General features: G+C 36.1%; 1 protein-coding gene and 1 long non-coding RNA gene across 3 annotated transcripts in view; one reads left to right on the top strand and one right to left on the bottom strand.

Annotated features, from left to right (window-relative positions):
- The first annotated feature begins 1,709 nt into the window (after positions 1-1,709).
- On the top strand, positions 1,710-20,960 carry STON1 (stonin 1). 2 transcript variants are annotated; one of them, XM_087717562.1, is made up of 4 exons: positions 1,710-2,132; positions 15,315-17,259; positions 18,379-18,581; positions 19,592-20,960. In XM_087717562.1, exons 2-4 carry the CDS (start codon positions 15,366-15,368, stop codon positions 19,664-19,666), a joined length of 2,172 nt encoding a protein of 723 aa, XP_087573688.1. In that variant the 5' UTR covers positions 1,710-2,132; positions 15,315-15,365; the 3' UTR covers positions 19,667-20,960. The 2 variants fall into 2 exon arrangements, with proteins under 2 accessions (XP_087573688.1, XP_087573689.1); XM_087717563.1 differs by lacking the exon at positions 1,710-2,132 and adding an exon at positions 10,500-10,588.
- Positions 16,059-21,771, bottom strand: part of LOC148044939 (uncharacterized) — a 28,495-nt gene continuing 22,782 nt past the window's right edge. The window contains exon 3 of the long non-coding RNA XR_015696920.1: positions 16,059-16,191. This is a non-coding gene — a long non-coding RNA (uncharacterized LOC148044939). The remainder of the gene's footprint in view (positions 16,192-21,771) is intronic.

The following is a 21,771-nucleotide window of genomic DNA, read 5'->3' as shown; positions in this document are numbered from 1 at the left end:
AGATGCTGCCACTGTATAAGTGTCAGAGTTCAGATTAGGAGTCTGGTGTGTGAGAGATGCATTCAACTGTGAAGTGCATCCACATAATTTTTCAAAACAATGACTGATCTATCAACTAGTCAGCAAATTGTGGTGAGAGGAAAGAGTCTCTTATGGCTGTCATCTACTGGTGATCCAGATTTAACAACCCAGATGCCACCACTAGGTAAGTCTAATGAATTGCTAAGAGGTCTAAAAAACAATGTCAATAATTCTTGTGCCAAATCAAAGCATGCAAATTAAAGCATTCCCCATAGCTCTGTCAACCAAAAGGATAGAAGAGGAAAAATGTGTCTGCATATTTAAGTCACATCTGCACTGGTTACATCCAGTGGTAGAATGACCTTTTCAGAAGAGCATCCCACAGGAGAGGAATTGAGGAAGGCTAAAATTGTACTTTCAGTTATACGCATGTAACTGGACAAGCTGGACACAATTTTCAGGGCTTAGATCCTTCTAAGTTAACCAGGTTTGCAAAGGAGAAAAAGATAAGGAAAGAAAAAAGTCCCTATGGAAACTGGGTTCCTAGTTTGCCTAAAGGGTAAACATTGCAAAACAGGTACTGAATACAGGAATGAAAGGAAGCAGTTCCTTAGCAGCTCTCTCAGGTCAAGCAGATCTCCACCTACTTCCATTTTACCTCTTCCTCCATGCATCATAGATTGGCTTGCATTTTTCAATGAAAATACTCACTGCATACCAGAACACCTTGGATTGGATTGGCTTCAGCCTAGCTCAGCCAGGGGGAATGGGAGTGTTAGTACTGAGATGGAAAATCCATTATGAGGGAAGGGTGTGTGTGTGTGTCCCCTTTCTGAAAATAAGGAAAGTTGGAAGCTGGAGAGGTCATTAAATGGAAGAAAAAACTCCTGTAAACTTGATCTCCTTGTAAGAAGCTAAGTTGTTAAGACTTATAACCGGCCATCACTCTGATCTGCCAATTAACATTTGAAGTTTAACAGAAGATCTCTTTATCAAGGAAAATGGTAGTTTACTGTAAACTAAGAAAAAAAAAGGGAGAAAACAACATGTGTTTGTGTATGTCAGTCAGATAGACAATGTTGCTACTTTGTTTCTATTCTCCCCCCCCCCCCACTTTGTTTTACTGTTGTGGTATTCCCTAGTATTTTTTTTCAGTATGGAGGCTTTGTAAGAGTTGTGTGCATATAGTTTTTTAAAGATAATTCTGGTTCTTTTAAAGGACACAACATAGTTAGAACCTCAATGAGTTTTCAAGGTTGCCAGTGCAGCAGATTAAATTAGTTGTCCAACTGTTTATCAGTTTCAATAAATAATTTGGACTGCACTCTTATGCCTGTTTATTCATCTGGAAATAAAGGTCATTTCAGTTAAATGTAGCTTTCTGGTCATTAAAATTTTGATAAGGGAAGAGAAGGGGCTGGTGTTTGGATGTAAGAATGTGTCTTTTCCTGTACAGTCAACGAGCCCATTTGATGAAAAACAAGGCTGAACGTTCTCCCTTGAGTGCTACCTTTCTATACGAACAGGCCGCATCCCCCTCTCCTATTTTTGGCAATCCTGAACGCCCCGCTGTATGATTTGGTCCAGGGTGATTTGTTTGACAACCCCCTCCCCCTCCCAAGAGAGTCACTCTCACTCTGCTTGCTTATCCCAAGGCTTGTTATGCTTTCCACGCGGCTGAAAGTTATAGCGCCTGCGCAGGGAATGGAGACCCAAACACGCCAGGCGGGGTTTAGCTGATACCCTCCTCTTCGCCCAGGCTGGCCTCCCTCCACGTCGATTAAAGATGCCCCGCGGGAGTTAGCGGGACGCGCTCGGCTCGCCTTTACCGGGGAGCAGCGAGGCTCGCTCGCTCGTCAGTTGCGAAACGCGGGGCGGAAGGCGAAGACAGGTTGGCCGGAGGGGAGGTCGGCGGCCGCTGGACCCCTTGTGGTGCCCGAGGGTTGCCGGAGCTTGGGACCGGGCCAACTGGTGAGGAAGTGGAGGAGGCAGCCTCTGATTTCTCCCTCCTCTTCCTTTTCCTTTTCCTTCGCCTCTTCGCCGGCAGAAGCTCTCCTAATTTCCCGTCCGGCACCCAATTTGCGGACCTCAGAGGGTTAACACTCAGGCCGGTAAGAAGGGGATGCAGGATGCCCCGTTTGTGCGTCTGTCTATATGGGCGAGCTGATATATAAAAAGAGAAAGGGGCAACTAACTAGGCAAACTCGAGGGCGGGATTAGTGTCTCTCCTTCAAAGTAGTGGGGGGGCAGTTTTGTTGAAAATTAGGGAAAACCTTGTATTGACCTCAAGATTATATTTCCCCTTTTTATAATCTGTATCGTGCGTTAATATCCCTGGAGTTCGCTAGCCTTGAGAAAGAGCCTTTGGTGGCCTCTTGATGAAATGCGCTCCAAGTCCAGAAACTGCGGCGGCCACGTTCGTGCTGAAGGACCGCGGGACCAGCTCAGCAAAGCCCGTGTAAAAAGAGTACGCGGAGACAGGACTGAAGCCCTCTCGGCTAATTTCGTAGAAACCGCTCTGCTGCTACAAAGTAGCCTTTTCCCTCTGGGCTTGGTCGCATCGGATTCCTTTGGAAAAATGCCTGTTAACTTAGTCAGAATTTTCCAACATGCTTGCAAGGGAATTCTGGGAGTTGAAGTCCACACATCTTAAAGCTGCGAAGTTTGAAAATACTGACTTAAATCCTTCTTGGTTCAGGATGTATATCTTATTCTCTCTGTTAACCAGAGCGGTCATATTTGTAAGGGGAGGGATACATGCAGCTTTAACTAAATAATTATTTCTCTGTAAATGACCAGCTTGTTGACTTCTTGCGTTTCCTAACTTCTTGTTCCTGAACATTCTTATTTTCAGTTAAATCTAGAACAGCTGGCATTACTAATTCTTATTATTCACCAACTCTGCTATGGCCCTAATATTGGCAGAATTTCATCCTAAGAGCTAAAAGGTAATACTGTTAACTGAAGCAGTTTGTGCAATCTGATTCCCTTTGTGTGTTTTGAAGAACAGTTCCATAAGACTGACATTCTGGTCAGTTGGGGTTTGAAAATTGTAGTCCAGAACATCTGGTGGACCTCTTTTTGCCTTCTGGATTTTTGTTTCTATGCTTCAGTCCAGAAAGATAAAATTGATGTAGTCCAAAAGTAATATTTATCAATGTCACTGTAACACGAAAAATTATACCCTGACCCCACTTATTAAAAATGGAAAATTCTGAAAAAGTTTCAGTGGCACTAACATAAAGTAACTGCCATAAGGGCCTGGCTTTCACAAAATGGCTGCCATGGGGATGTAGCTATTCACAAAAAGGAACTGGACCAGTCTATAATTTATATAGTTCTGCAAAATCCATTCAGCATTCCTGGTCTTTCTTTATATTTTGTTGTTCTTTCAATAGAGAAATGCTTGTACATCAAATACTGCATGTTTACAGTGAGTGCCTTTTGTTTTCTTTTTTTTTGTTTTGTTTAAAAAGATGCTACTTTGAAGAATTTAAACAGAATTTGATCTGGTGCCAAGGAACTTTTTAAAATATTAACAAAATGTATTTCTTATCCAAGAATGTCTTTAAAAAATCACATTGTTTTCTCTTTCTTTGCTTAGGATCTGTTCACTGAGTCACATTTCTGTTATAGGTAACTGTAGCTACTTTATTCCATTTGCAGAATATACCACTTTGAAAAGGCTAAAAAACAACAACAATATCCTTCTGTGACAAACAGCTTAAAATATTTCTGATTCCTAACCTCATCAATTAGCATAGAAACACCCAGATGTCATCCCTGCAGAGAATTACTGAATCAGTGCTATATGGTGATAATATCCAGTTATATATATATACCCTGGGCTGGGCAGTTGATATGTTGCAGTGCGGACCCTGGAAGTTGTGAAGGTGTGGATGGGGAAGGATTGACTCTGGCTCAACCCTGGCAAGATGCAATAGCTTGCTTTTGACTTTCCATGGCCTCCTGATGTGTCATTTTATACTCCAGATGGGGGAAATGATACTGGACCAAGGGGTTGGACAATTTGGGAGATCTCCTATACACATGACTACTTGTCAAGGAGCAGGTGGCAGCCATGGCTAGCGTAGTCTTTGCATTGATTCATCTTGTCTGCCAATTGTCTCCTTTTCTGGACCAGGTGGTCTTGCTCATGGTCACTCATGCCTTGGCCACTTGGCTGACTGCTGTAGCCTGCTGTCCGTGGGGCTGCCCTTGAAGACCACCTTGAAGTTAGCAACTAGTTTGGAGTTGCAGTGTTGTTGGTTATCATCTTTAAAGCTCTATGTGGCATGGTGCCAGGTTATTTGAAAAACTCCCTGAGGGTATCTGCCTGTTTCACCAGTTCAAATAGAGTACTCGTGCTCCAGGTCCCGTTCAATTTTTACCATCTAATGGGACCCATGAAGCATGCTTTTTCCATGTCAACCTTTGCTCTGTGGCATTCTTCCCCTTATGATCTGCCAGCCACTCACATGGTTGACCTTCTAGAAAGCAATGAAGTCCTGGTTCTTCCCCCAACCACTCAAACAGGATGAGTTGGAGCCCGAAGATGCTGGGGCTGGCTATATTGATGGGAATTGGTTGTGATGCCTGGTTTCTATTCTTATTGTTTTCTGGTTTTATCTTTTTTTGATGCTTGTGCATGTGCGTGTATAGTTTCTAAGAAAGTTGTCTTTTAAATAAAATATATATTTATTCCTTTAGGCATGGATAGATTCAAAGGTTGACAGGATATTTGAAATACTGATGGATTGGGAAAACCTCTTTCTCAGTTTATCTCTTAATTTTACATGTTGTATTTTTGATCTAGAATCAGGGGTGGGGAACCATGCTGACTTAGGAATTCTGGGAGCTGAAGTCCATAAGTCATAAAGGGGCCATAGTTCCCCACCTCTAGTCTAGATGAAAGGGGAATAATCTGGGCAATTAAAAATTAAACATGCATTCGGTTGCAAAGAGCATATTTTGTGAGGAGGGGAAAAGGGACCCAATAATACAGTAGTAGAAAACAACATAAAATCTATTGGGAATTAAAATTTTGCAAAAATATATATACTGCCTGCCTCAAATGTAAGAGGTATAATCTGTTCCCTCCAATATTTAATAGTTAGAAATATGGTACTGTACATTCCATTTATCAAACATAATTATTTTGAAGAATTCTGGGCTGGGCGAACAAGGTAAGACATTTGTGAGAGTAGTTTTTGTTGCAACATTAAATATACCATGATTAATTATCTAGTGAAGCAAAAGCAGATCCAATTAGAGTAAATCAATTCAATTTAATTGAAATCTTACACTGTTCTTGATTACATTATGAATTGAATGAGGTCCTAGATTTTTTTTTCTAAATGTGATTTTTATAAATTGTAGTATGCAAACTTTTAAACTTAGTTTTATTCTGTCTCATAGACAATGGTAACACGGTGTTGGGCTGGGCTGGTGAAGAAACAATTTTGTGGCTACACAAAGCCAATTTCTGATGATCAAGTTACAAATCTTGGGCCTAAATTCTCAATTGGCATAAATAACCAAACCACAATGTAGTTGCTGCCATTGCAGAGTTTTGCAGGAACACAGCGGCTATGAAAAATGCTGCAGAAAAGACGTTCTGGAAATTTCATTTCTTCAAATGTCTTATGATAGGCTTGATTGCTTAAATATTAGTTAATTCTTGATATAATAATAATGGAGAATGTTTGTTTTGCTGATGAGAGGACAAAGGCTTGGGTTAAAGGTTGTTTTATTTTGTTTTTGGCAATTGAAAGTGTCAGCATTTTCTATTGTCAGACATGATTTCTTGTGGTTAAAAGAGTCAGAAGGGATGGAAAAAATGACTGTATTTTGCTTGCTGTTCAACATTCCTACTCAGTTGCCAATTTCCTTGTTTTTAAATCAGATTTATTATTAGGTACTGCTTGGAGTTTTGAACTACAGTACTGATATTTATTTCTGCTTTTCAGTGTTTGTGGCAGCCTTTCCCCCAAAAGTCTATGGTAGCTTTGCTATCTAACAAATACATGATGTTTTTTAACCACCATGTCTTGAAGTGGTGCTTGGCAAAACCTTGGGACGGCTAGCAACTTATATTTTCTTCCCAGTACTTATTATGCAAGAATCTGGGCAAAAACCATAAAAGAGCCTAGAAAAGCAAATTCATGTAACTTTTGCCAATGTAAACTGTAAGACGTTTAATATCTAAGAAAGAGTTTTAGGCTACCCTTGAGATTCATTAACAACAACAATAATAAAATGAAATATAAACTATTGTGAAGGTAGAAGTTTTAGAGAAATAGGTATAGGAAATATCTTTTAAATTGTAATTTTGAAAAAGAGAAATGTCCAGTTTCTGAATAAGATTAGATGGTAAATGCAAGCAGAGTTTCTGTAAATGTCTATGGAGATTCTCAGTTATCCAGGTCATGGTTGTCCCAAAGGACCTTTTTAAAGAAGCAACTGGACTTTCTGGTTTTTCTTTGAAGATGTTTCATTTCTCATCCAAGAAGCTTCTTCAGCTTGGGACAGGCACAGTTAGTTTGCCCTTGTTAGAAGCTCAGTGTCACATGATTGCAGGATGCTGTAAATGGCCATAAATATGATTGTGTTGCCAAGCACCTGAAGTTTAAACACATGACTGTAGGGGTGAGTGACCATTAGAACTTTAAATCTGTGTTGTAAGTAGTCCCAAGGTAAGTCCATAACTTCAAACAGTTGCTAAGTGACCAGTTATAAATTGATGACTATCCGTATATTGCTTTTTCTGTAGCTCTCAAAAGTTGTGGATGAGTCAAGAACTAGGCAGATATATTTTCATAAATAATCCTCAAGAATGTTTATAGATTATAATGATGATGCTATCTGTTCAGTTGTATCTGATTATCAGTGATTTTATAGACCAACTCTTTCCACATTTTCTGAATTTGTACAGGTTTTTTTTAGTTGTTTTTTGCTGTAACTGGTGTTGGCTTTGATGATATCTAACCATCATTTTTTGATAGCCTTATTTACTTTTACCGCTGACCATTGTGACCATAACTGCCTTTTCCAGTGACTTTCAGCACATGACATGGCCAAAATAAGGAAGGCGGGATTTTGTGATTCTGCCTTCCAGCAATATGTCTGGTTTTATATGCTCCAGTACTTTGTTGTTTGGCATTTTTGCTGTTCAAGGAATGCATAGGGATCTTTTTCAACACCACAACTCAAATAAATCAATATTTCTCTTGTCCAGTTTTTTCATAGTCCTGCTTTTGCAACCATAGAGACTAATGGAGAATATAATAGTGTGGACTAATCTCCATTTAGTTGCCAAGCTCATGTCCTTGATTTTTGCCACTAAATCTATGCTTATTGCTGTGTGATCCAGCATGATTCAATGATTTATTTCTGGACTGCATTCATTGCTTTGATCAATGTGTGATCCTAGGAAATGAATTGCGCACATTTGATCTCTTCCATCATTAATTTTTTATTTTGACATTTCCATTCCTTGGAGTGGTTATGAATTTGATCTTCTTGATGTTCAAAAAGAGGCCAGTTTTCTTGCTTTTTTTTTTTTTTAATAATCAGATGTTTCAGACGAACTTTGTTTTCTGAGAAGAAAGTTGTGTCATCAGCATGTCAACTATTGTTCAATCCTTCAATCCAATTTTTGATTCTTCAGTTTTGTCTTGAAAAAGATTTATATATATATATGTATGTATATATATGTAATGTGCAACCTTGCCGTACTCCTTTATCTTAAGCAGTCAGGGTCACCATATGGTGTTTACACAGTGGCTTCCTGATTTGTGCACTGTGCCTCAGCCTGACCAGATGTGTTGGCACTTCCAGCTCTTCTAATGCTCTCCACAGCTTGTCATGATCAAAGACAAAATCGAAGGCTGCCTTGTAGCCAATAGACTGCAATAGATGTAGATATTCTTTTAATATACTTGAGATTGTTTTCCCATGATCTAGTGTAGATTTGCAATATGATCACAAGTGCCACAATCTCTTCTGAAGCCAGCTTGAACATGTTTATAAAATGTTTGCTTATACTTTTTTGTTATATTACACTAATGTAATTATTATATAATTATATATAATCACACACATACATAATTATACAAATATAATTAATATAATATAGTATATAATATTAAAGAAAATGTTTTTGGAAAGGAGGATTAAAGGCTAAGGCTAAAGGATTTATGGACCCTGTCTTTTTCCCAGTCCAGTGTTTGAATTAGGCATCAAAAAACTTGCAAGCTATTTGCTAGTATTGTGCAATTTAAGCAGTTATGCAGCTATACAGGTAGTCCTCAACTTACAACAGTTCATTTAATGATTGTTCAAAATTACAACAGCACTGAAAAAGTGACTTATGACCATTTTCACACTTATGACTGATGCAGGTCATGTAATTTACATTTGGGGGCTTGACAACTGACAAATATATATATGACGGTTGCAGCATCCCGGAGTCATGTGATCTCCTTTTGTGCCCTTCTGACAAGCAGAGTCAAACCACTTAACAACTGTGTAATAAATTTAAGAACTGCAGTGATTCATTTAACAAATGTGATGAGAAAAGTTGTAAAATGGAACAAGCCCACTTGACAAATTTCTTACTTAATAACATAAATGTTGTGGTCATAAGTTGAGGACTAGCTGTATTTATTTTGTCTAATATGTTCTATATTTCTTACTATAGATTAGATTCTATATCTCTTGGTGGCTATTTGTATTTAATTTCTTTTTGTATACATTTTAATTGCTTTTATAATTGTTGGCTGCCCAAAGTCACTGTTTTGAAATGTGTGGCTATATAACAAGAATAAAGAAATAAAAATAAACTTCATAAGTAGAGGGAGAAATTGGAAAGTTTTGTTGGGTTTTGAAACTCTTCTCCTCAAAGTATTAACTTGGTTTTTAATAAATGCAAACTTTATTTTAAATATCTCAGACATTACTCATCTAGCTGCAGTACCATAATTAAACTAGTATAGTTAAAACTAAGGTTGGGTACTCGTTTGTATTTAAACAACACTGGAGTAATATGTCTGCCTCTTTTTTCCTAACTTAAATTGTATATTATATCTCCATGTTATACTTGTCCAAAACACAACGCTATCCATGTATAATACTTACATACTGTACAAATTTTCAAGAAAATTACTTTAAATTAGGGATTTATTAAATTTATAGGCTGGCCAATCTCCAGCAACTCTAGGTAGTTTATGGATTGAATTAGTCAGTTGAAAAAGTTAAATCACATCTGCCAGTACCTTGGATGTTTTGGATCTCAAGATCTCTGTGATTGCTTTCAATTAATTATGTATTCAAATTCTACAAGCATTATATTTAAAAATGGTGGAGAGAAAATTCTATAACCCATTTTGTTTGGTTTCCGTGCTCCTGAATTTTTTACCTATTTCTAGTCTTTAGATAAATATATCGGTTGTTGTAAAAATAACAAATCATGTGTATGGATTGATTTTTTTTTAAGTTAAAAACACTGTTATTTGAAATCAACACTCTAATGATGCTAATAAGATACTTGAGGATAACATCATTTATAAAGTGAGAAAAAATGGAAATATGTGTAATGTTTGGGAAATTGAGTCACAAGAGATCCCTGGTTATGTTTCTACTTTAAGAAATGTTTTTATCCTTTTAATTTTTTTATGAAAAATATGGCATTAGTTCTCTTTATAAATAGTTATGATAAGGAAAAATAATAAAAATAGTTTGTCTGCCATTGCATAGTGCAGTCAGAAACTGAACTTCAGTAATATTTGGAATGTAAATCAGACTAACAGGAAATTCCAAGCTGACTGCCATTTCATTCTTACTTAATACATGCATATAAAGGTCTAATCCTTTTTCAGATCATAACATAAAAGAATTCTGTTCCTCTGAATCTTGAGCATTTGGAACAAAGTAAACTATTGCTAAAAAAATACTTTTAACAGATTTGCATGTACAATTGGCTAACTTCAATCCTCAGTACAGGTAAAGTTTCCCTTTACACATATGTGCTAGTCGTTCCCAACTCTAGGGGGCGGTGCTCATCTCCGTTTCAAAGCCGAAGAGCCACCAGCACTGTCTGAAGACATCTCCATGGTCAGAAACTGGGACAAGTAATGGGAGCTCACTCCGTTATGCGGCGCTAGGGATTCGAACTGCCGACCTTTCTGATCAACAAGCTCAGCGTCTTAGCCATCGAGCCACAGTGTCCCTTTCAATCCCCAGTGCTATATTGCTAATTGGAAGATAGGTAATACAGTTTAGATAGCCATTGTACAGATAGTCATTAACTTATGACTACAATTGAGCCCAAAATGTATGTGGCTGAAATACTTATTAAGTGACTTTTACCACATTTTACAACCTTTCTTACCACGTTTGTTAAGTGATTCATTGCAGTTGTTAAGTTACTAATATGATTAAGTGAACATGGATTTTCTCATTGACTTTGCTTGTAAGAAAGTTGCAAAAGGTGACCACATGATCCCAGGACACTGCAACCATCATAAGTATGAACCAAGCAGCCGGACTTGAGGATATTGCAACAGTTGTAAGTATAAAAAATGGTCAAAAGTAACTCTTTGTAATCTGAGTGTAATTTCAAATGGTCACTAAATGAATGGTTGTAAGTTTAGGGTTACCTAGAGTAGATAAAATTGTGAAATAATGATATAATAACCCTTTGTGATCACTTTTTGCAATCTTCTGTCAAGCAAAGTCAATGAAAAAGCCAGATTCACTCAAGTGGGCTCAACTGTGGTCATACATTGAGGACTACTAGTACCGGGACATAAATATTTGCTTTAAGGTTTTGTGCAGTATCAGTCATATTTCCAACTTTTTATCTCAGTAACATTGGTTCTCTTCATATATGAAAAGTATATCTCATGGCCTTTTTATGCATTTCAAATTAAGAATGAGTGGCTAGTTTGAAATGATTATCAACACTGTTTTGTAGAACTACCAACAATTCATAGCAAGATGACCTAACATGTAGGCATAAAAGAAAATATGTTATGAAGCTGACATAGATTTAAAAGCAATCAGCAGTGCATGAAGTGATTCTACGTCTCAACATTAAATTGTGAGGATATATCTGGTATGTTCCAGAGGAAACCAAATGAAATATAACTGCATGTGAACAATAAATATGAAGTGCAGACCATCTGGATCAAGATTTTGTGGACTTACACCACCAAAACCCATTCCCATATTGCTACATTTATCTCAAATTAAGAAAAATTAACCAACATGCTAGGTAAACCTATTTCTTTTATCACTGTGATCATGCTGTGTAATCAGTATTTTGTATATAATAAAATTCAGTATCACAACCATTTGAAAGTATAGGGCTACTTCTGGAGTACGTGCATTTTTGCTTTTGTAGAGAATTTCCTTTCCTACCTACCTTGTTTGCTCAGATATGCTCTGCTAAATTTCCAAACCACTAGATTATTTTTTGAAAAGGAAAGAGAATCCGTTCTCTTAGCAGATTCCACTCTTCTGATGGATGGATAATATTGGGCACTACTGATAACTGAGCTTCCCTGATAGTAGTTGAGAGGGTCCATGACAATTTGCTGTGGCCAACTCCTGGATAACTCACTACAGTTAACTCACCATAGCCAACTTGTCACACAACTTACTGTGGGACAACTTGCCATGGTTAACACGTCATGGGACAACTCTCTGCGGGATAAGAGTTACACTAATATCAAAGAAATGGTGGAATAGTATAATTAAAGAAAGGATGCAAAAGGAGGGACAGTATGACAAAAATTAACATAATGTTTATTTATTTTAAATAATTACATTGAATTGTTAAATTGTTCTGCAAGTTGGCCCATGGTGAGTTGGCCATGGCAAGATATCCCATTCCGGTTGAGGATGTATTTTCCATCTGTTTCTCAGAGGACCTTTTGACATTGAGGAGCTTTGTGAAATCCAAGAGATTCCAAGCTAGAGATGTACATAATATTTTGGTCTCAAAGAAGCTGTTTTGAGTGTTCTGAATGAAAAATAAGAATTATGAAGATGGAATAAAATAAATTGCCATTTTTGAACAAGAAACACTTATCTGGTTTGAGCAGTAGCGTTTCCAAAATCCTGAATGGATTGTTGTTTATGATTGAACTGCTTTCGGGCATGTTCCTCTTCCTATTAGATTAGACTACTTAGAGAAATATGGAAATAATACGAAAAGAAAAGAAACAGTTAAGCACATTAAAATATGCCTTATATTTGTGATGAAATCATCCTATCAAATATACTTTTGCTGTGCTAATGGCTTAAATAAAATGAAAATTCAGATTACCAATTTCATAGTAAAGAAAGCAAAATATTTTATTACAATGTACATAAAGAAGAAACTTATTTACAGCAAACCAGCAAACAAATAAGCATGTACTGTAATTAAAAATAGCAGGAAACTGGTATATTGCTATGTTTAATAAAATATTCAGCCATTTAAAAGTAAGATTACACTTATATGTGCATAATTATAGTGAATTTTTAAAGTAATGGTATGCAGAGGAGTAGGACTCAAATATTCACAATAAACATGAGTATGAGTTATCCTGTATCCTTTTCTATTCTATTTATAACCTGTTTAAAATATTCAGTAATATTTTCACTACTTATTTGTTTCTTTAATTAACTTCCAAAAATCCTGGCTTGGACTTTGGCAAGCGTAAATTTGAATGTTACAGTCTTCAAAAATTGGAAAGTTTGCATTGATTAAAAATAAGTGTTATGGTCGTTATGTTTATGAACTACACTGCTCAAAAAATACAGGGAACACTTAAACAACACAATGTAACTCCAAGTCAATCGCACTTCTGTGAAATCAAACTGTCCACTTAGGTAGCAACACTGATTGACAATCAATTTCACATGCTGTTGTGCACATGAAATAGACAACAGATGGAAAGCATAGGCAGTTAGCAAGACATCCCCAATAAAAGGAGTGGTTCTGCAGGTGGTGACCACAGACCACTTCTCAGTTCCTATGCTTTCTGGCTGATAGTTTGGTCACTTTTGAATGCTGGTGCTGCTTTCACTCTAGTGGTAGCATGAGATGGAGTCTACAACCCACACAAGTGGCTCAGGTAGTGCAGCTCATCCAGGATGGCACATCAATGCGAGCTGTGGCAAGGAGGTTTGCTATCTCTGTGAGCGTAGTGTCCAGGGCATGGAGGCGCTACCAGGAGACAGGCCAGTACATCAGGAGATGAGGAGGCCGGAGGAGGGCAACAACCCAGCATCAGGCCCAATACCTCCGCCTTTGTGCAAGGAGGGACAGGAGGAGCACGGCCAGAGCCCTGCAAAATGACCTCCAGCAGGCCAGAAATGTGCATGTGGCTTCTCAAAAGGTCAGAAACAGACTCCATGAGGGTGGTATGAGGGCCCGACAATGGTGTGGGGTGGCATTTCTTTAGGGGGCTGCACAGCCCTCCATGTGCTCGCCAGAGATAGCCTGACTGCCATTAGGTACCGAGATGAGATCCTCAGACCCCTTGTGAGACCATATGCTGGTGCGGTTGGCCCTGGGTTCCTCCTAATGCAAGACAATGCTAGACATCATGTGGCTGGAGAGGGTCAGCAGTTCCTGCAAGATGAAGGCATTAATGCTATGGACTGGCCCATCCGTTCCCCAGACCTCAATCCAATTGAGCACATCTGGGACATCATGTCTCGCTCCATCCACCAATGCCACGTTGCACCACAGACTGTCCAGGAGTTGGGGGATGCTTTAGTCCAGGTGTGGGAGGATCCCTCAGGAGATCATCTGCCACCTCATCAGGAGCATGCCCAGACATTGTAGGGAGATCATACAGGCACATGGAGGCCACACACACTACTGAGCCTTACTTTGACTTGTTTTAAGAACATTACATCAAAGTTGGATCAGCCTGTAGTGTTTTTTTCCATTTTAATTTTGAGTGTAACTCCAAATCCAGACCTCCATGGGTTGCTAAACTTGATTTCCATTGATAATTTTTGTGTGATTTTGTAGTCAGCGCATTCAACTATGTAATGAACAAAGTATTTAATAAGAATATTTCATTCATTCAGATCTAGGATGTATTATTTTTGTGTTCCCTTTATTTTTTTGAGCAGTGTATATTTTCAGACGTGTGTGCAGAAGATCAATGAATTGGAGTTTATCGGAGTTATTTAAATCAGGAATTTTGAAGTCAACAACAAAAACATCAAGTTTTTCATTTATACTTTATTTGCTAAATTGTACAAATGTAAAATTCTAACAGCCATGCTAATTAACATCTAAATAGAATATTATTGTATTTTCATTGTTTCATTTTTATGACCAAGTGCTGCGTCACTGTTATAAGCTTTGCTTCCTTTTTGAGGAAATATTCCAATATAAAGAGGATTATTCTTTTTTTTCTATTCATATTTATAAGCTCCTCTAAGAAATGTATATGTATAAATTATACTGCATTGTAATAATCATATATAATCCATGTTTATAAGCAACTTTAATAAGTGGCAAATAACATCATATCTTCAATCCTTTGAATAATTGGGCCATACATTGTTGAAAGACTTTTCTTTTAGTAGTAAGGAGAGCTGGAAGAAGCCAATTCTGTTGTCTAACTCTCAGTTTTCATGTTTTTTTTAAAGTACCTTAAATCGAATTAATTGATATTCTTATTTTTCCCAGAAGACAATAACTTTAGGATAATTGAAAAATGCAACTTTTAATGTAGCACTATTCATCTCCAAAACCATTATGATTTACTGATTCTTTTTCTATACAAATGCAATAGGATAAGTAAGTGTGATTCTGTTGTTCCTTTTGAATAAGCCATAATTAAAAATCTATTAAAAATACTGATTTAACATTTTTAAATGTTTAAAAATACTGATGTTTAAGAGAATTTAGACAAAATTGGGATCTCCAGTTCCTTTATCCATCCAGTCATTGTTCCAAAGGAGCTTCTTGGATGTGAAGCAAAATGTCTTAAAAGGAAAAGCAGAAAAACCAGTTGTCTCTTGGGAAAAAAAAGCACTTTTGGGACAACAATGACCTGGATGACTGAGAATCCCCTTAGACATCCAATCTTTAGCAATTGCACATCAAATGTATTTATTGATAACAGGTATTTTTAAACACAAAATATGCATTTTTTGTGTAATGGCATTAAGAGTTCACTTCTAATAATTCATGTCTCTGAACCTGAAATTACACTGATTGAAATAAATAAATCAATAAATGTATTTTTCTTACTTGCTTTTTTCCTTTTTTTTAACAGATGAATTACAAATGAAACTTTTGCTCAGCTTTTCCAGATTTCTGCAGCAAGATGTTTACTGCAAATACCACAAACTGGGTTACTTTTGAAGATGAATCCCAGTCTCCTCAGAGAGCAAGAGAAAATGATAATATTTGCAGAGCAAATGGGCTTAAACTTGCACTGCCTAAAATGCAAGATTTTTCAAACCAATTGTCCTCCATCACCTGTAATTCTCTCTCATCTCCTATAAGTGACTACTACTACAGCCCTGATCCTCCCAGTAATTCTCCACTCTGTACACCCACCAGGGACTATCCTATCAGTCCCTGCTTTCCCAAACCAGGAACTCATTTTCTTAGTCCTATTCCAGAATTGTCATCCAATGTTGATCATCTCCCACTGATTGAACCACCTTCTCAAAAGTTGATTGGAATATCTCAGCCTGTGCCCAGTTCAGAATTTTCTACTCTGAAACCAATATATGGTGCACAAATTATGCATCCGGAACACTCAAAGAAATTGGAAAATTCCTTAGGCTCACAAGCCTTTTTTCAGAATGTTTCAAGTGAGTCTGCTTTCTCCAATCCATTTTGGTCAGAAGATTCATCTACTGTGTCTTTGTCCAGCTTACGTGGACATGGAAAAGAGTCAGATTTTGAAAGAGATTTTTCTTTTAAAGGGAAGAAAAGCTGGCCAGACCAGAAAAGCTTAAACCAGGGTTCATTCAATTATATATGTGAGAGGCTTGAACACTTGAAAACAGAAACTTCAAACACTGAAAGAGCTTTGAGACCAGTTCCATGTATGTGCACTACAGATGGCCTTTCTTCATTTATTCCAAGCAGTCTCTTTAGCAGCCAGAGAAAAGATGGCTGGCCTTTCATGCTGAGGATTCCTGAAAAGAAAAATATGATGTCATCAAGGCAGTGGGGTCCTATTTACCTTAGAGTTTTACCAGGAGGAATCCTAGAAATGTATTATGAAAAAGGTCTTGAAAAGCCTTTCAAAATATTCCATCTGCAACCATTTTGCAGGCTTTCAGAACCAAAGTTAGAGAACTGCAACATCTCTGGGAAAATCCATACGGTGAAAATTGAATATGTGACATATACAGAGAAAAAGAAGTACCCTAAAACTGAAGTGGTTCATGAAGCAGAAATCGAACAGATGCTGAAATTAGGAACAACTGATTACGGTGACTTTACTGACTTCCTAATGATAGTTGAGGAAGAGTTAATGAAGCTTCCTGCTATTTCAAAACTAAAGAGACATTATGAAGAACAAGAAATGATCTTGGAAATAGTGGATAATTTTTGGGGGACAATTAGTAAAGCAGAAGACAGGTTAACTGAAACAGCTGTCATAACTCATATTTATTCATTAAACTTTTTGAATGGTAATTCTGAGTGCTTTGTGACACTAAATGACTTGGAGCTTCAAAAGAGGGATGAACATTATTTTGAGTCAGACAATAAGAAAAAATGGATCAAAATTAACGATTATCACTTTCATCAATGTGTGAAGAAACAAGAATTTGAGCAATCAAGAATAATTAAATTTACACCATCAGATGGCTGTAGAGTAGAACTAATGCGTTATAGGACACAATATAATGGATCGGATCTTCCATTTTCCGTGAAAGCCTTGTTAGTCGTTCAAGGAGCTTATGTTGAACTGCAAGCTTTCATAAACATGTCTTCAGCATATTCATATCCTACAAAACACTGTGAGAATGTAATGGTTCACTTTCCTGTTCCCTTGCAATGGAACAAAACTCTTTGCACTATGAACCTCCAAAGACAGAGATCCCTGAAAGCAAAAATGAACAGAAGAACTTGCCTTGGCTCTTTAAATGAACTTGAATCTGACTCCATTATTCATGTCTCAGTTGGAACAGCCAAGTATGAAAGTGCCTATAGAGCTATTGTGTGGAAAATTGACAGACTACCAGATAAAAACTCAAGTAAATGATTTTTATAAAATTAATTTATATAAATGCTGAAAGAGAATTGAATTGAATTATTTCAGTAATTTATTAATATGACAGAAATAAGATATTAGTGGCAGAATGAATGGTCAAGTAAATAAAAGAGATGATATAAGACCATGCCTATTTCATTCTGGTTAGCATTTTTCCATTACTATCAGTGAGTATGACAATATATAGCAGGTACCATTTTAGTGTAAATAGGGCTATGTTTTGAATGTACTGTATATAATTGTTTCTGCTTGTTTAATCTCAAGTTCTGAATTATTCTATTCACTTATGCAAAATGTAAAGTTTGCCAAATCACAACCTTGTATATTTTATAAAAGCTATGTTGATTGACAAACTTGTTTTATACATTTCTTCTTAAAGATCTCTAGAGTTACATTAGAATGTGCCTTTGGGGAAATCTTTTATTGTATTTATATTTTAAGAGTTGGATCCAAGAACACTTCTCCCCATAGTGGTTACAAGTATATATTTAAAATACAGTGGCTAAATATGCATTAGCCTTGAAAAACAAAAATATGGATAGAATAGAATAACAGGTTCCTCTAGAAATAGCTATATAAATTTGAAATCTTATCAGACGATAACTGCATTTACTATAGGTCTTCAAATATATGCAAAAGAATGAATACTTTTAGGTTTAACTTAATGTAAGATGGAAATAGGTAATTCTGTATCTTGAAATGGAAATGCAGCAAAGATATTTTCCAGCTGATATTTTAAACTATTTTTGAACAGAGAATATATTGAATATACTGTATTGCCAGAATTAATACTTCACTATCAAATATTTGGTATGCTGGGCTCTTCTTTTATGATTGCCCAACAAACCTGAATTCTATCTGCTAGTGTTATATTATGTTTTGGTTAAAAAATGGTACAGATCAAATTTTAAGACTGGAGCTAATATTCCAGAGGACTCCCATTTCATCACCCTTTATTATTGTTGTTTCCTGCCAAACTACTTAACTATCCCATAGAATTGCATTACCTAGTCCTTCCAAAAACTTCAATGGCTTGATAGTTCTTTCAGCCAGCCGTTTTTATAGAGCGCTGCTATAATATTTTCCCCTCTTTCTTTCCAAGATCCAGATCATCTGCACAGTTTGTCTTTCAAACTAGAACTTGGCTCAGATCAAGAAATCCCTTCTGATTGGTGCCCTTTTGCTGTGGTGCAGTTCATTGTCGCGAATGCATGTGCCTCAGGAACTGAAGTGAAATCATGGGGAATTGATAGGGATGTACAGCCTCAGAAACATGTGATTCAGAAAGCATGTTATAATTGTCAGGTAATGTCTTTCTGTTCCTGCCAACCCACAATTACCACAATCATATTTAAATTTATTTCATTGTATGTCTTTTGCTAGGCATGCATCTGATAATGTAACTACTATCCTGTGAAACCTTATCCAGCACCCACAAAAAGCTTGTGTTAGATAACATATAAAATGTTTTAGTTGTCAGTGCACCCTGTTGTATCAACTGCCTTGATTCTCCAGCTGCACAAACCTTTCCAGTGGTTGTCTCTGTCTTACAACTTCCCATATTATCTACCAGAGCAACTGGCTTATCATATGACCTGCCGACAACTTTTTATTATACCAGCCAGAAAAAATAAATGTGAAACTAGTTATGATTTAAGACTTGCCTCTCTGCTTACTTACAAGGGTCATGACTGAGACAAGGCAATATGTATTAAGTTAGTGGTAATCATTGTAGATTCATATAGAATGGCAGGAAACAACCAGTTGGCATGATTATGTACATAGACTAGTATAAGCTTTGCTTTATGTGGGCCTTTAGTTTTTAAATTATAGCAAGCAAAGATGCCTCAAAACCCTTGTTCTTTCTCTATTATGGCACAAAAGATTGCATCAATGAACTCATTCAACTATTTTTATTTTTCTGTAATTTTAGATTTAATAATAATGTTCTGTGACTGCTTTCAAAACTCATTACATTTTTATCCTAAATATTTACTGTAAGCAGGGCTTATTTATAATATAGGCAGTCTATTGATTGGGTAAAACAAGTGAAGTGGACCATGCAAATTTCTGCTGGTGTTATATTGGATAGATACTATTATTTTTATTTTATTACTATTTATATTTTTAATGAGATGGGATAGTCTTAAGTCAGTATCCAGCAACAAGCTTTCTTGTATTCTGTATATTTATTTCCCATGTTCTTTTAATATTCCATTTACATTTTATTTCAAGAAAAAGGTTATTATTAGATAGGAATGTGACTAATAATATAAGCATTTCTTAATCTCATTTCTTTTGCTTTCATACTACAGGTTGAAATTGAGAAGAAATGGATTAGACTTGAGGGAGAAGATCCCAATAAGGGTGGAGATTGTGACATACAGTAGAAGAGAGAAGTAATCTGGATTCTTTTTGAGATTGTGAGAAATATTTTAATGCAAGCAGGAAAATTTAAATACAATAAAGCAATGGATTTCAGTACATAATTTTCAAATTGTCATGTAAAAAGTTTAGGTACATAATTGTCAATTGCTTTCTAAACATTTAATATATTAACTATAACATTATAAAGGTAAATACTATATGTTGATTCTGTTTCAGAGTTTGTGGGGAAACAAACTGAACACAGTTATAATTTGCAACTCCCTAAGGCAGACTTTATGTTTTCCTGAGGTAATACAGCTATTCATTGCAATTGTCATGTAATTGCTGGGACTGCAGTAAATTCTATTTGTATTTTTATATAATTCTAAACAACCTTTTGCCATTCAACCCAAAGGACATACTATGTTGAAAACGGCCATATTTTATATAACTTCAAAGTCAGTTGATGGCAAAACTTTTTTATGTTAGCATCCAAATGTTTTAACTTTTGGTGTTGTCTAGAATTATAAGACGTAGATAAAATCTGTCTGCATAATCCTGTTTATTCTTCCAACTTTCATTAAAAAGATGCAGGCCCAGCTATATTAATTGGTGGATTCAGTGATGAACTTAGAACTTTTAATGTAAATTGAAGCTTTTACATTGTAAGTACTTCAATATGTTCTTTTGCTACCCAAAAGTACATGTGGGGGAAATGATTTACTAGAATATAATATAGATATTTTTCAGGGTAGTGCGGTTGGAAAAAATAGAGAGCTAATCCGTTGCTTCCTTCCAAAGTTGTTAATATTGGGGAAGCACTGCAATAATTTGAACTGTCCCTTCCTTTGGGCTATTGGTGAAAATGGTTTTGCTTTGTAATATTTTGAATCTCCAACAAGAACGTATGTTAGATTGGGAAAAAAAGTCTTCATTTGTTCTTCATAAAAGCTGAAGAACAAGGTCTCTCATATGAAAAGCAAAATGTTATTTTGTTCTGCCAGATGAGCTAGAGTTTACTTAAGGAGTGTGGAGTGGATTGCACCTGATTCTAAGGGAAAACAGCTATACCTAATATGATCAGCTTACCCTTTGGGCTATTTTGAATTTATCTTTAAAATTTATTATTTAGATATACTTGGATATTTGGGAAAAGGACTCATCACTGTTTTCAATCTTGAGGTATATATACTGAATATTTGGGAAGCTAAGAAGTGTCAGTTTTAATTTATATTGCTTGCATTCTGATTAATTTTAACTGTTCCCACTTGTTATTTTTGTTCATGTAACTCTTTTTGGAATAAAACTATAACAGCACATTTCATTTCACATAACATGTTTGTTCTTGCTGCAGATGCTAAATATAGGGAATATTATTTAAAATTAAATTAAATTCAGTTAATCTGGGAAACCATATTTTATATTGTATTTCCAGTTCAATATGTCATGGAATTTAATATTAAGATGCTTACCGTAATAAATAAGTTTCAAATTTCACAAGACTCAAAAGGAGGAGGTGGATTTGAATTATCAAGTGAGCTGTTCATTGTGGATAACAGAATAGATAAAATCCCTAAACAGCAGAATATCAATTGTTGTAGGAACTGATTTAGTTCAATAGGTTTCATAGATATTCATGGGGTGAAGAAACAAGAAAAGTATGTGAAGGAGCATATGGTAAGGCAAAATTTATTAAAACTATGTAATCATCTAAAAACAAGGATATGTCTGATAATTTCACCATTAGCATTATTGTTAGATTTTTTTTATTCAAAGAACAAGTACAGTAAGAACGATTTAATCACATATGCTTATATGTTGTACTCAGACTTGAAAAACAGACTAAAGTCACAGTAAGAACTCTTCTGTAAAGATAAGCATTCACGATGGTTGATTGTTGGAAGAAAAAAAAACTGATCTCAAGAAAGGATGGACTTTGAGAAAAAGGGCAGAATTTAGAATACTTTAACATAATCAAGTCAATCTATTAGGGGACATATTCTTATTGAAATATGACTTGGAGACAAAACAAATTAAAAATTGTATGATAAAGTGGATGCAAACTTCAAAGAAGTAATCACACTAGAATAATGGGCTTATGGGCAAAAAAATCAATACCATTTACTCT

This window comes from Thamnophis sirtalis, unplaced genomic scaffold (assembly GCF_051295495.1).
Source record: "Thamnophis sirtalis isolate CommonGarterSnake01/CBP01778 unplaced genomic scaffold, rThaSir2_p1.2 scaffold_6, whole genome shotgun sequence".
Lineage (NCBI taxonomy): Eukaryota > Metazoa > Chordata > Lepidosauria > Squamata > Natricidae > Thamnophis > Thamnophis sirtalis.
Note: the sequence above shows the minus strand (reverse complement) of the source record. Positions and strands in the feature narration are given on the sequence as shown.

Coding starts and splice junctions, on each gene's coding strand:
- STON1 (XM_087717562.1), top strand. CDS start 15,366: ATGTTTACTGCAAATACCACAAACTGGGTTACTTTTGAAGATGAATCC. Junction 17,260..18,378: donor ACTACCAGATAAAAACTCAA/GTAAATGATTTT, acceptor TTTCTTTCCAAG/ATCCAGATCATCTGCACAGT. Junction 18,582..19,591: donor AAGCATGTTATAATTGTCAG/GTAATGTCTTTC, acceptor TTCATACTACAG/GTTGAAATTGAGAAGAAATG.